The following is a 12,189-nucleotide window of genomic DNA, read 5'->3' as shown; positions in this document are numbered from 1 at the left end:
CTCCAGTGCCTTCCCTTCAGTTCGCTGGGGATAATGGGGAGAGGAGTCCAACTGTTGTGGAAGGTGTCTGCCTCTTAATTTTGATTAAAGTGAACATTTTAAAGACAGCTACTGTATTTTTTTTAAAAAAACAAAACCCTAAGTATTTGCTTTTCCTCTGCACAGACTATTTCATGGCATCTCCCCCAAAGCCCAAGCTGGCACAGTCCTACGTAAGTCTACTCAGAAGGAAATTCTATTGAACTCAGCAAGGCTTACACTTGAGTAAAGCTGTAGCTTTAATGGGGCTGGTCGAAGCAGGACATAGCAGCCCCCCCCTTATGCCTCTGCCAATTCCCAAACCCTCCAAACTCAGAACAGTAAATATCATTTCTCTCCCCGTTGTATTTTTAAAAATTATTTCCCTATTGCAATTTCACAAAACACCACAGAGACACACGAAGGACAGCATCTGTAGTCCAGCTTTTGCTTCTCAGCAAGAGCCCATTTTATCGTGGGGGAGAGGGGGCAGGATGACCTTTGAAGGGACAATTTCAGAAATATTTGTTATCTGTCATCGCTTAATGGCCTTCTACCACAACAGGCTGAGAAAAAGGCAGGCAGGCAGGCGTTTGGCTCTTTAAAATAAAACTCTTTTTAATGTCAGACATTTACGTAAAAAATTTTTTTTATCTCCTAGCGAAATCTGTACAACTTGTGCAGGAAAAGTGGCCGACTGAACAAAGGGGGCGGCTTTTAAATAAATACACAGGTAGAAAAACTCTCTGCTCCGGCATCGGGATCTGAGGTGCCTTTGGTATGCCTGAAAAATTTCCAAGCATTTCTCCTCTTGCCGGGCTTCCCGAGAGAGAGAAATATAAAGCTACGGTGAACAAAGGATGCCATGAATTTTCTTTCTTGTCCTCTTGAGGGATCCTATTTCCAACCTTTTTGTGGCAATCCTGGGTGCCATGCAAAAAAATTCCAGCGATGGTTTTAAGAGGCTCCCTTCTGTCAGAACCAGGATCCGTGTGAAGGCATCCCCTTTGGACTCCGACACGTCTTGGGCCACTGCCGTTGAAAGGAAAAAGGTGGAAACTGAGGCAGGGAGGAAGGAGGTGGGCGCTCTCCCCTGGTGGAAAGCAGGGCGGTCAAACGTCTCTGGCTGGCTGGGGCTGAGGGTGGGCAGAGTGCCTCAAGGGATCCTTCTGACTCTAGGCCATCCCCCTGGCGGTCAAGCAGAATCCAATCAAAATGATCTGTTCTGGAAGAAGTCCAGCACTCTTTCCTGCAGCCAGGGGGGGTCAAATGGGTTGGCCAAAAACAACATCCCCCCCTCCCCGAGTTTTTCTCTCCCCCCCCCGTGGCGGCTCTAAGGGTCGAGGAAGGAGACGGCGATGTAGCGAGTCCCTTTGGTGGTGGGGAGGCCCTCGTGGTAATGGGTCAGGCGGCCCGGGTGCAGGAGGGTCCAGCCCTTCCGGGGGGCTTGGATGGAGCAGTTGTAGCGGATGAAGCGGCAGCCCCCGCCCTGCAAGGGAAGAGAAGCAGAGGGGGGCTATGTTGAGCCTCCTGCCTGCCAGGGGATCCAGCTGCCACATTGCAAAAGGCACTCGGCAGACGTCTCAACCAAGCCTCGGCTCAGTGCTGGAATTCTGCAGTGGTACCCTCTGTGATAAACTTTTCTTTCTTTTTCTTTCTTTCTTTCTTTCTTTCTTTCTTTCTTTCTTTCTTTTTCTTTCTTTCTTTCTTTCTTTCTTTCTCTTTCTTTCCTTTCTTTTTCTTTCTTTCTTTCCTTTCTTTCTCACATTCTCACACTCCCTTCCTCTCTCCCTCCCTCCTTTCCTTCCTCCCTCCCTCCCTCCATGGTAAACTTTCTCTTCTTCCTTCCTTCGTTCCTTCCTCCCTCTGTGATAAACTTTTCTTCTTTCCTTCCTTCCTTCCCTCCCTCCCATCTCCTTCCTTCCTTCCTGTCTCCCCTCCCTCCCTTCCTGTCCCCTCCCTCCTTCCTTTCCTTCCTTCCTTCCTCCCTCCATGATAAACTTTCTCTACTTCCTTTGTTCCTCCCTCCCTCCCATCTTCTTCCTTCCTTCCTGTCTCCCCTCCCTCCCTTCCTCTCTCCCTCCCTCCTTCCTTTCCTTCCTTCCTCCCTCCCTGTGATAAACTTTCCTTCCTTCCTTCCTTCCTTCCTTCCTTCCTTCTTTCCTTCCTTCTCCCTTTCTCATCTCCTCCCTCCCTCCCCCCCTGTCCAGCTTCAGCTTCCGTTTTGGCTTAATATTCCCCACTGCCTTCTAACCCTTAGCCAAAATCAAATATTCCTTCCTCCCCCCAGTTCTGGCCTTGGCCCTCTGGGCACAGCGATAAACATCCCCCCCCCCCGATTATTTCACCCTCTTCTCTCTCCCCATCTCCTGGCTGCAGGGACTCGGCCATTTGGCTCTCCCTTTAAGGCGGCCCAAAGGTCTCAGGCTCACTTCGTAATCGATCCCAACACGGTTCAAGGCAATGTTGATGGTGAACGTGGAAGCGTCGTGATGCGGCATCAGGGAAGGCTGCTCGTCCGGCTTGTAGCGGACGACAAAGGCCAGCTCAAACTGGGTCTGCAGAGAAGGAAAGAATCGGGCTGGGCCGGACAATGGCTTGTGCAACCTTTGGCAGGCCGTCCTCAGTTACAAGCGAGTGGAGAAAGAGAAATGCTTAGCGACGGCTGCTTTTGGGGTGTGCGTGGCCTCGTATTTTCTTCTTTTTCTCGGCCTGCCCCAAAAGTCCTTCATTTTGGGGGGGGAGGGCCACCAGTTCAAATTCTCCCGCGAGTGAGGACAATTAACCAGTGGAACAGCTTGCCACTAGAAGTTGTGGGTGCTCCATCACTGGACGTTTTTAAGAAGAGACTAGTCTGAAATGTAGAGGGTCTTCTGTTTGAATAGGGGGTTGGACGAGAAGGCCTTCAAGGTCCCTTCCAACTCTATTCTGATTGGTTAATCAAGGAGAGAAGAAGCCTGGAATTAAGGAGAACCTTCCTAACGGTGAGAACAATTAACCGGTGGAACAGCTTGCCACCAGAAGTTATGGATGCTTCATCCTGGGAGGTTTTAAAGAAGAGAGTGGACAGCCACCTGTCTGAAATAGCACAGGGTCTCCTGCTTGAGCAGGGGGGTGGACTAGATGACCTACAAGGTCCCTTCCAGCTCTATTCTGATTGATTGATTGGCTGAGTTTCCAATCCCAGCACCTATCAAGTGAACTCACTTGGGTGTGGTAGCCAGGGTAGAGCTTCTCCGTGATGGGCGCTATGTAATCCAGGAGAAATCTGTACCACTCGCGCTCAAAGTTGACCTGGTTCATGTGGATGTCAATGGTCGGGACGTTCTCGTAGCCCCCTAGAATCCTCTGGTCCTTTAAAAACAGCGGGTAAAGTTAGCCGGTAGCTGCTCGCAAAAAATGTTAGAACCGGTCGCTTGCCTGGCCAACTTGGCCAAGGAAGCGACCCCAGTGGGAAGGAAGGAAGGAAGGAAGGAAGGAAGGAAGGAAGGAAGGAAGGAAGGAAGGAAGGAAGGATCGATCCGGCCCCTCCTCGGATGAGCCGCCTCTTACCTTGTTGCCTCCCTTGGACCACTGCCCAAAGTGCTCCATCTCCTCCACCAGCTCGTCGCAAGCCACGTCGGTGAACAGGGGGAACCAGTAGACATCCGGGCAGGGCTGGACGAGGGGAGGACAAGGGGTGAAGTCCTGGGGTCTGTTGCCCCCGCCCTGGGGCAGTCTGTAGCTTTCATTATTTTATTTTATTTCACTTCACTTTTCATTTTATTTCATTTTTATTTATTTTATTTTCATTTTATTTTATTTCACTTCACTTTTCATTTCATTTTATTTCATTTTAATTTTATTTCACTTCACTACTTTTTATTTTATTTTTCTTTTACTTTGCTTTTCATTTTATTTATTTTTATTTTATTTTATTTCACTTCACTTCATTTTTTATTTTATTTTTTCACGTTTTATTTTTTTAATTTAATTTAATTTTACTTCACTTTTATTTTGTTTTACTTATTTTATTTTATTTTACTTCACTTTTCATTTCATTTTATTTATTTTATTTCACTTCACTTTTTATTTTATTTTATTTTATTTTATTTTATTCTATTCTATTCTTATTTATTTTATTTTATTTTATTTTATTTTTATTCTATTCTATTCTTATTTATTTATCTTATTTATCTCTCCTGGAAACTAATCAAGGAGAGAAGCAACCTAGAACTAAGGAGAAACTTCCTGACAGTTAGAACAATTAACCAGTGGAACAACCTGCCTCCAGAAGCGGTGAATGCTCCAACACTGGAAGTTTTTAAGAAGAGACTGGACAGCCATTTGTCTGAAATGGTATAGGGTTTCCTGAATGAGCAGGGGGTTGGACTAGATGACCTCCAAGGTCCCTTCCAACATCATCATCATCATCATCATCATCACCATTATTATTATTATTATTATTATTATTATTATTATTATTATTATTATTATTATTATTATTATTATTATTATTATTATTATTATTATTTAAATTAAATTAAATTAAATTAAATTAAATTAAATTAAATTAAATTAAATTAAATTAAATTAAATTTTTATTTATATACCCGCCATCCCAGTAAACAATTATGGGCAACTCAGAATCTAAAGCATAACATTACAATTAAAATTCTAAAAATATTTTAAAACAATAAAGAAAAAAATTAAACATCCCATTCCAGTACAGGCAGTCCTCCCCTTATGACCTCAACTGAGCCCAAAATTTCTGTTCCTAAGCGAGATAGTTGTGGGTTTTGCCCCATTTTAGGACCTTTCTGGCCACCGTTGTTAAGTGAATCACTGCAGTTGTTAAGTTAGCCACACGGTTAAGTGTGTCTAGGCCTCCCCATGGACTTTGCTCGTCAGAGGGTTGAAAAAAGGGGATCCCGCAACTCCGGGATTCGGCAACCGTCATAAATATGTATCAGCTGCCGAGCATCCGACTTTTGATCACGTGACCGTGGGGATGCTGCAACGGTCGTTAAGTGTGAAAAACAGTCGTCAGTCACTTGTGTAACTTTGAACGGCCACTGAGCGAAGTGTTGCAACTGCTGGACTCTCCTCCTTTCTGCCGCATCCCAATTCTACTTTGCAATAAAGACAAACCATTTACCGTTTCTACCAATTTGCCCTTTAAGGCGTCCGTGTAGTTGGGGTGGATGTATTTCTCATTCCAGTCCTGTTTTGGGAGAGAGGAAAAATAAGTGAAAATGGGTCGGTTTGCCATTCTTTCTCCTTAAAGGTCTCTTAGCGAGGAGGATGGCCTCTCTTGAAAAGCCCCCTCCCCTTTCTCAAACTTTCCGGGGCTGGGTTCAAACGAGGAAGTCATAAAGGCACCATTTGTGCCTTCGGAAAGCCCGCCCAGTTCTCACGTTTCCCAGCTGCTCTCTGCTCCAATTCATCCTGGCCCCTCCCTGTCGAAAACCTGCTTTTGGAGACTGCAGGCCCCAACCTCTGTAATTCCTGGTTCTTCAGCCTCTGCCCCCCCCCCTCTTTCTGCGTGAGCCCTTGTTCCCAAATTCTCTTCCCCCCCCAGGACGGCTCTTCTTTTTTACAATCCTTTTTAACTGGCCCCTACTTCACCCCACACCTGCCTCCCTCTCAGGTTGCAGAGAAAGAGACCATTGGACAGCCATTTGTCTGAAATGGTATATAGCAGTGATGGTGAACCTTTTAGAGACCGAGTGCCCAAACCGCAACCCAAAACCCACTTATGTATCGCCAGGTGCCGGGTAGACGTGGCCCTTTGGATGGGTGTGGCCCATTGGGTGGGTATGACCAATTGGGTGGGCGTGGCCCATTGGGTGGGTGTGGCTTCGATCCTAACGACAGACTGGGTGGGACTAAAAAGTTCAATCAATCAATTCCAACTTTGCAAGATCTTTTTTTTTCCCCCGAGAAGTTGAAATTGACTGATTGATTGAATCTTTTTTTTTTTTGCACACGGCGGTGGAGGCCTAAAGCGAAAAGGTTTTATAAAACCCAGCTGAAGGCCTAGGACTGGGGCGATGGTGCGTGTGCCCATAGAGGGGGCTCTGCGTGCCACCTGTGGCACACGTGCCATAGGTTCGCCACTACGGGTATATAGGGTTTTCTGCCTGAGCAGGGAGTTGGACTAGATGAGCTCCAAGGTCCCTTCCAACTCTTCTTTTCTCTTCTCTATTCAATTCCATTCCATTCCATTCCAATCTCTCTTTATTCTATTCTATTTTCTATTCTATTCTATTCTATTCTATTCTATTCTATTCTATTCTGTTTTTATTCTATATTCAATTCCATTCCATTCCCTCTTTATTCTATTCTATTCTGTTCTGTTCTATTCTATATTCAATTCAATTCAATTCCATTCAAAATCTTTCTTTATTCTATTCTATTCTATTCTATTCTATTCTATTCTTATTCCTATCCAATCCTACTCTACTCTATTCTATTCTATTCTATTCTATTCTATTCTATTCTATTCTATTCTATTCCATTCCATTCCATTCCATATTCTATTCTATTCTATTCTATTCTATTCCATATTCTATTCTATTCTATTCTATTCTGTTTTTATTCTATATTCAATTCCATTCCATTCCCTCTTTATTCTATTCTATTCTGTTCTGTTCTATTCTATATTCAATTCAATTCAATTCCATTCAAAATCTTTCTTTATTCTATTCTATTCTATTCTATTCTATTCTATTCTATTCTATTCTATTCTATTCTATTCTATTCTATTCTATTCTATTCTATTCTTATTCCTATCCAATCCTACTCTATTCTATTCTATTCTATTCTATTCTATTCTATTCTATTCTATTCTATTCTATTCTATTCTATTCTATTCCATTCCAATCTCTCTTCACTGTAGTCTATTCTATTCTGTTCCGTTCCATTCCATTGTATTCTCTGAATACCTAAAAGCTATTATAGAAAGCCTTCTCACCTCCGGGTTGCTGAAGATTTGCCAGAGATCGTTGTGCAGGTGACTTGTCTGATAATTCTCCAAGGACAGGATGTGCCCAAACGGCTGCTGGTTTGTCACAAACATGAACACCCCCTGCAGAAAAAAGCGAAGCCCTTCTATTGCATGGATCTACTGAAAGATGGGAAATCTCTGCCCCCCCCAACCACTCTTACGAGACTATAACTCCCAATAACCCTGATGCTTCGTTTTATTTGCAGTCTTCTTCCACTTTCTTTGTCTTCTTCTGCACCTTGTATAATATAACCCTGACGGTTAGTTAGGACTGCAAAGAAAAAACCATCACAAACAGCCTGCCTTACACTGCGGATCTGTACATCGCACAAGCCAGGGAGAGGGCCGAGAAAATAATTACACGCTCCTCACATCCTGGACGTAATCTGTTTCAACTTCTCCCTTCAGGACGCCGCTATAGGGCAATTGCATGCCAAAACAGCCAGACATAAAGATGTCTGTGGATGATTCTCACTCATCCAGGTCATAGTTGTTCCAAAAATGCTTTTACATTGGAGAATAAACCTGTAGGGACAACATTCAGCAGTCCATCTGCATTTAAAAGAACAAGGCCACCGTTTTGAAGATGGCAAGGTCCACATTTTGGACAGAGAGGAGCAAATGGTTTGAAAGAGGGGTCAAAGAGGCCATCTAGGTCAAAACTGAACAGCCCTCTCTCATCGGAGGGAGAGCGATACGACATCATCTCTCTCCAGTCTGCAACACAGTTCTGTCAACAATTCCAAGAAGGCTCCACACCCATTTGCACCACTCAGTGACCCTGACAACACAGATAATCCTCCAAGTGGCCTCAATGACTCTCTACAAGGATGCAAATGACCGGCTGTCTGCAAGGAGTATAAACCCTTCCATTCCCCATCGTCCAGTCAGAGCTGAAGAAGCTTCTCGGATGAGAAGCGAAACGTCTTCAAAGGAAAAACAAGGAAGTCCAGTCGCCTCTTGAAAAAGTATCTTTGGGACAGACATAAAGATAGTTTTTTCCCCTCATGCCATCACTCTGCTGAACACTTACCGGTAATTCCCACAGCATTGGCTCATTTATCATCCTTTCTCATCTTTCCTACTAACTTCTTCTATTGGTTTCTTATGATTCAATAATGGCTGTTTGTAATTTAGGATTAATGACTGTAGCTATGACTATGACTTATTATTATTATTATTATTATTATTATTATTATTATTATTATTATTTAAATTCACTCAGGGCGGTGAACAGGCAATAATAAAAATCACAGTAAATATTACATAAAAGCCTGCTCTAAAATATAAAACCCCTAACAAAACCCAATCAAAACTACTCCAGGCCGGCTACATGGAACAGATGAGTTTTCAGGGCTTGGCGAAAAAGGCGCAGGTCCGCAACTGTACGTAGGTCGGGGGGGTAGGTCATTCCAGAGGGCAGGAGCTGCCACGGAGAAGGCTCTCCCCCTGGGGGTCGCCTGCCGGCATTGACTGGCCGACGGCACCCTAAGGAGGCCCTCTCTGTGGGAGCGGACTGGTCGAAGGGAGGTGTTTGGTAGGAGGCGGTCTTGCAGATACCTAGGTCCATTGCCACGGAGCGCTTTAAAAGTTGTTACTAACACCTTGAAGTGCACCCGGAAGGCCACCGGCAGCCAGTGCAGCTCGCGCAGGAGTGGTGTTACATGGGAGCATCTAGAGGCCCCCAAAATCCCCCGCGCAGCCGCATTCTGGACTAGCTGGAGCCTCCAGGTGCACCTCAAGGGGAGCCCCATGTAGAGAGCATTGCAATAGTCCAGGTGGGAAACAACGAGGGCTTGAGTGACCCTGCGTAGGGCGTCCCGATCCAGAAAGGGGCGCAACTGGCGTATCAGGCGAGCCTATGACCTGCTGTTTATATGTACACCGTGAGCTGATGCACCGGAGACAAATGCCTCGTGTGTCCGATCACACTGGGCCAATAGAGAATTCAAGTCAATTCTGCAGAGGCAGAGCTTCTGGCTTCCCCCACCAACCAACCTGCTGACGGATGTTGTGGCACAGAGCCATATCGGCATCCAGTTTGCCACTGTGGAAAAGGTCCCGCTGGGCTAGTTGTGACCTTAGGACGCTGCCCTTGACCAGGTAGACGCTGGAAATGTATGGGACGTTCCAGAGGCCACTGAGACAGACAGACAGACAGACAGACAGACAGAGAGAGGGGTGGGGAGAGAGGGAGAGTCAAATAGGCATAAAAAGAACCGGGCCCGATAATAAAGAATGAAGCAAACTGAAAAACAAATTATTTTTGATTTTTGTCACAGAGGCTTATTTTCAACAGGGAACCAGTAAAAGCCTGCACAAAATGCCTCTTGATGCACAAGGCTTGGTGTTGTGTTAACTAACCTGATGGTGCGTCAGTGTCCGAGTCAAAGCCCCTTGGAACTGAACACAAAGAAAGCACCTTCTGAACCCCCTCGCTCTCTTCAGCCATGAGACTCACAGCCCCCCAGAGAAGAGCGCTTTCAAGGGGAATTTGGGGAGCCTTCTCTACTCACATCCTCTGCCTCTGGACAATGTCCTTGTAATCCTCTGAGCGGGCGTAATAGCCGTCAGGACTCAAGGCCCCCCAGAAATTCGACCACAGCTTCCCCATGCGGCTCACGAGAGGAGCAATCACAAACCTGGCAGAGAGAGAGAGGGGGGAGGGAGGGAGGGAGGGAGAGAGAGATGGAGAGAGGGAGAGGGAGGGAGAGGGGGAGAAAGAGAGAGACATGGAGAGAGGGAGAGAGAAGAAGAGACAGGGAGGGAGAGAGAGGGAGAGGGGGAGAGATGGAGAGAGAGAGGGAGAGGGGGAGAGAGGAAGAAAGAGAGGAAGAGAGGGAGAGGGGGAGAGAGAGGGAGAGAGGAAGAAAAAGGAAGAGAGGGGAGAAAGAGAGAGAGGGAGAGAGGAAGAGAGAGAGAGAGGAAGAGACAGAGAGAAGAGAGAGGAAGAGAGAGGAAGAGAGAGAGAGAGAAAAAGAGGAAGAGAGGGAGAGAGGAAGAGAGAGAGAGAAGGCATTAAAAACACTTTCAAGAAGAAGAAGAAGAAGGAGGAGGAGGCGTGTTCATTTTTGGACGATATAGTTGTAGGAATGAGTGAGGCTATTTGTCCACTCCATCCTTAAAAAGACTCCAGATAGCCAAGGTAATTCATACTCTCTCTACAGGTAGCCCTCGACTTATGACCATAATTGAGCCCAAAATTTCTGTTGTTGAGACGTTTGTTAAGTGAATTTTGCCCCATTTTACGACCTTTCTTGCCATACTTGTTAAGTGAATCGCTGCAGTTGTTAAGTTAGCCACACGGTTGTTAAGTGAATCTGGCTTCTCCCATTGACTTTGCTTGTCAGAGGGTGGCAAAAGGGGGTCACAAGAGTCCAGGACACAGCAACCGTCATAAACATGAGCCAGTTGCCAAGCAACTGAATTTTGATCATGTGATCATGGCAGGCACAGCAAAGGCTGTAATTGTGAAAAATGGTCATAAGTCACTTTTTTCAGTGCCGTTGTAACTTTGAATGGTCACTAAAGTGAACAGTCGAGGACTGCCTGTATAAAAATATCCTTAGGGATTCAACCTCAAAATCCAACAATAATTAAAGTTCCAGAGCAGGTGCGGACAATAGAATCTGTTTTGATCTAGCAGATCCCTCTATGATGTATAGAAAGGAACAGCTGGGTCTTCCTGACACTTAGAACAATTAACCGGTGGAACAACCTGCCTCCAGAAGCGGTGAATGCTCCAACACTGGACGTTTTTAAGAAGAGACTGGACAGCCATTTGTCTGAAATGGTATTGGGTTTCCTGCCTGAACAGGAGGTAGAACTAGATGACCTTCATCTCTTCCAACTCTGTCAATTCTATTCTATTCTATTCTATTCTATTCTATTCTATTCTATTCTATTCTATTCCATTCCATTCCATTCCATTCCATTCCATTCCATTCCATTCCATTCTATCCCATTCTTTATCCCTTCAATTTTATTCTATCTCTATCTCTATCTCTATCTCTATCTCTATCCTATTCTACCCTACTCTACTCTACCCCATTCCCTTTGGCCTGCCAGTCCCAGGAGGGCAACCTACAGCGCAAAACCCAACTCACTTATTCTGTTCCATCAGGATCTGCAGGGTATCGGGGTTCTTGAGCACCACCTCGGCATCAAGACTGAAGTAATATTCACACGCCGGGTTCTGCTTGCACATATTCCTGGAAGGGGAGGAAGCAGACGAGTCAGGTCCCAGCCGCAGGGGAAAGGAACCGAGTTGGGGGGGACCTCTCCGCGTTTCTTACATGCTCACGTTGCGAGCATCGGCGTTCTCCAGATTCTCCTCCGGCCCCATCACTTTGAGGGAGCGATATTCCTGGCCGTGCTCGTCCACAAAGGAGCTCACCTGGGACAGGTGATGTTTCTCCTGCGCGCGACAAGAAGCAGAGGGAGAGGTTACCGACGGGGCCAGTCATTCTGGCAAGTTGCCTCATTCACTGTCATCGATCCGCCCCCGGACTCCTCTCCGGATGGCAGTTCAGAGGAGGGCGAGTCTGAGTCTGCAAAGTGTGGAGTTGAGTGTTGCTCAGGATTGGGGCTCGGAGAGTGCCAGCCTGATGGAGCCCCCTCAGCTGGGTCGATTGGAGGAGCGACAGGCTAAAGCTGAAGGAGGTGAGCTGCAGCAAGTTGGTCCAGAGGCTCCAGGCAGGGACCGGGAGCAGCTGCCATCCGTTAGCAACGAGGAGGAGGTGGAATCCACACCTCCTCCTGATCCAAGGACATGTAGAGCAGAGAGGAGACAGGCAGAATGTGGGTCAGCTCGACTATTCGTGAGGAGGCAACTTTGCCTCTCATGAAGGGCTGCACCGGCATCGCCTACTTAACCCCGCCCTGAGGACTTGAGTGTTCTTGGAGCAACGTGCCCAGTCTGGTGCCTTGTGTTGTGTATCCTGGTCTGTTCAATTCCTGGACTTTGTGTGTGCCCATTGGTTCCCCAGGGACTCTTGCTCTGCTAAGCTTGGAATCTGGATCTGTGTGATGGGGAGGGTTGAATAAATACCTACATGTGTTTGTGTGCGTGGGAGGGAGAGCGTAGCAGCACATTCACCGTTTGCCCTTGTGGGTTATGAATGGGGGGGGCAATCTGCCGGGAGGAGGGGGGCTGAGTGAGGGGGGGCTGCCTTCTCAGCCAG

General features: G+C 46.3%; 1 protein-coding gene across 1 annotated transcript in view; it reads right to left on the bottom strand.

Moving 5' to 3' along the window:
* Nucleotides 1–1,351: 1,351 nt before the first annotated feature.
* PLOD1 (procollagen-lysine,2-oxoglutarate 5-dioxygenase 1) overlaps nucleotides 1,352–12,189 on the bottom strand; it is a gene marked incomplete at its 5' end in the record, with an annotated part of 19,293 nt that continues 8,455 nt past the window's right edge. The window contains 10 exons of the mRNA XM_015824733.1: nucleotides 1,352–1,507; nucleotides 2,451–2,576; nucleotides 3,226–3,372; nucleotides 3,571–3,675; nucleotides 5,156–5,221; nucleotides 6,974–7,087; nucleotides 9,005–9,146; nucleotides 9,523–9,648; nucleotides 11,113–11,217; nucleotides 11,302–11,423. Of these exons, the coding sequence (XP_015680219.1) occupies nucleotides 1,352–1,507; nucleotides 2,451–2,576; nucleotides 3,226–3,372; nucleotides 3,571–3,675; nucleotides 5,156–5,221; nucleotides 6,974–7,087; nucleotides 9,005–9,146; nucleotides 9,523–9,648; nucleotides 11,113–11,217; nucleotides 11,302–11,423 (1,209 nt within the window). The remainder of the gene's footprint in view (nucleotides 1,508–2,450; nucleotides 2,577–3,225; nucleotides 3,373–3,570; nucleotides 3,676–5,155; nucleotides 5,222–6,973; nucleotides 7,088–9,004; nucleotides 9,147–9,522; nucleotides 9,649–11,112; nucleotides 11,218–11,301; nucleotides 11,424–12,189) is intronic.

The sequence above is a fragment of the Protobothrops mucrosquamatus genome, unplaced genomic scaffold, assembly GCF_001527695.2.
Source record: "Protobothrops mucrosquamatus isolate PMUCROS unplaced genomic scaffold, P.Mucros_1.0 scaffold2331, whole genome shotgun sequence".
Classification (NCBI taxonomy): domain Eukaryota; kingdom Metazoa; phylum Chordata; class Lepidosauria; order Squamata; family Viperidae; genus Protobothrops; species Protobothrops mucrosquamatus.
The sequence above is the reverse complement of the archived record's forward strand: the minus strand, read 5'-3'. Positions and strand labels throughout refer to the sequence as shown.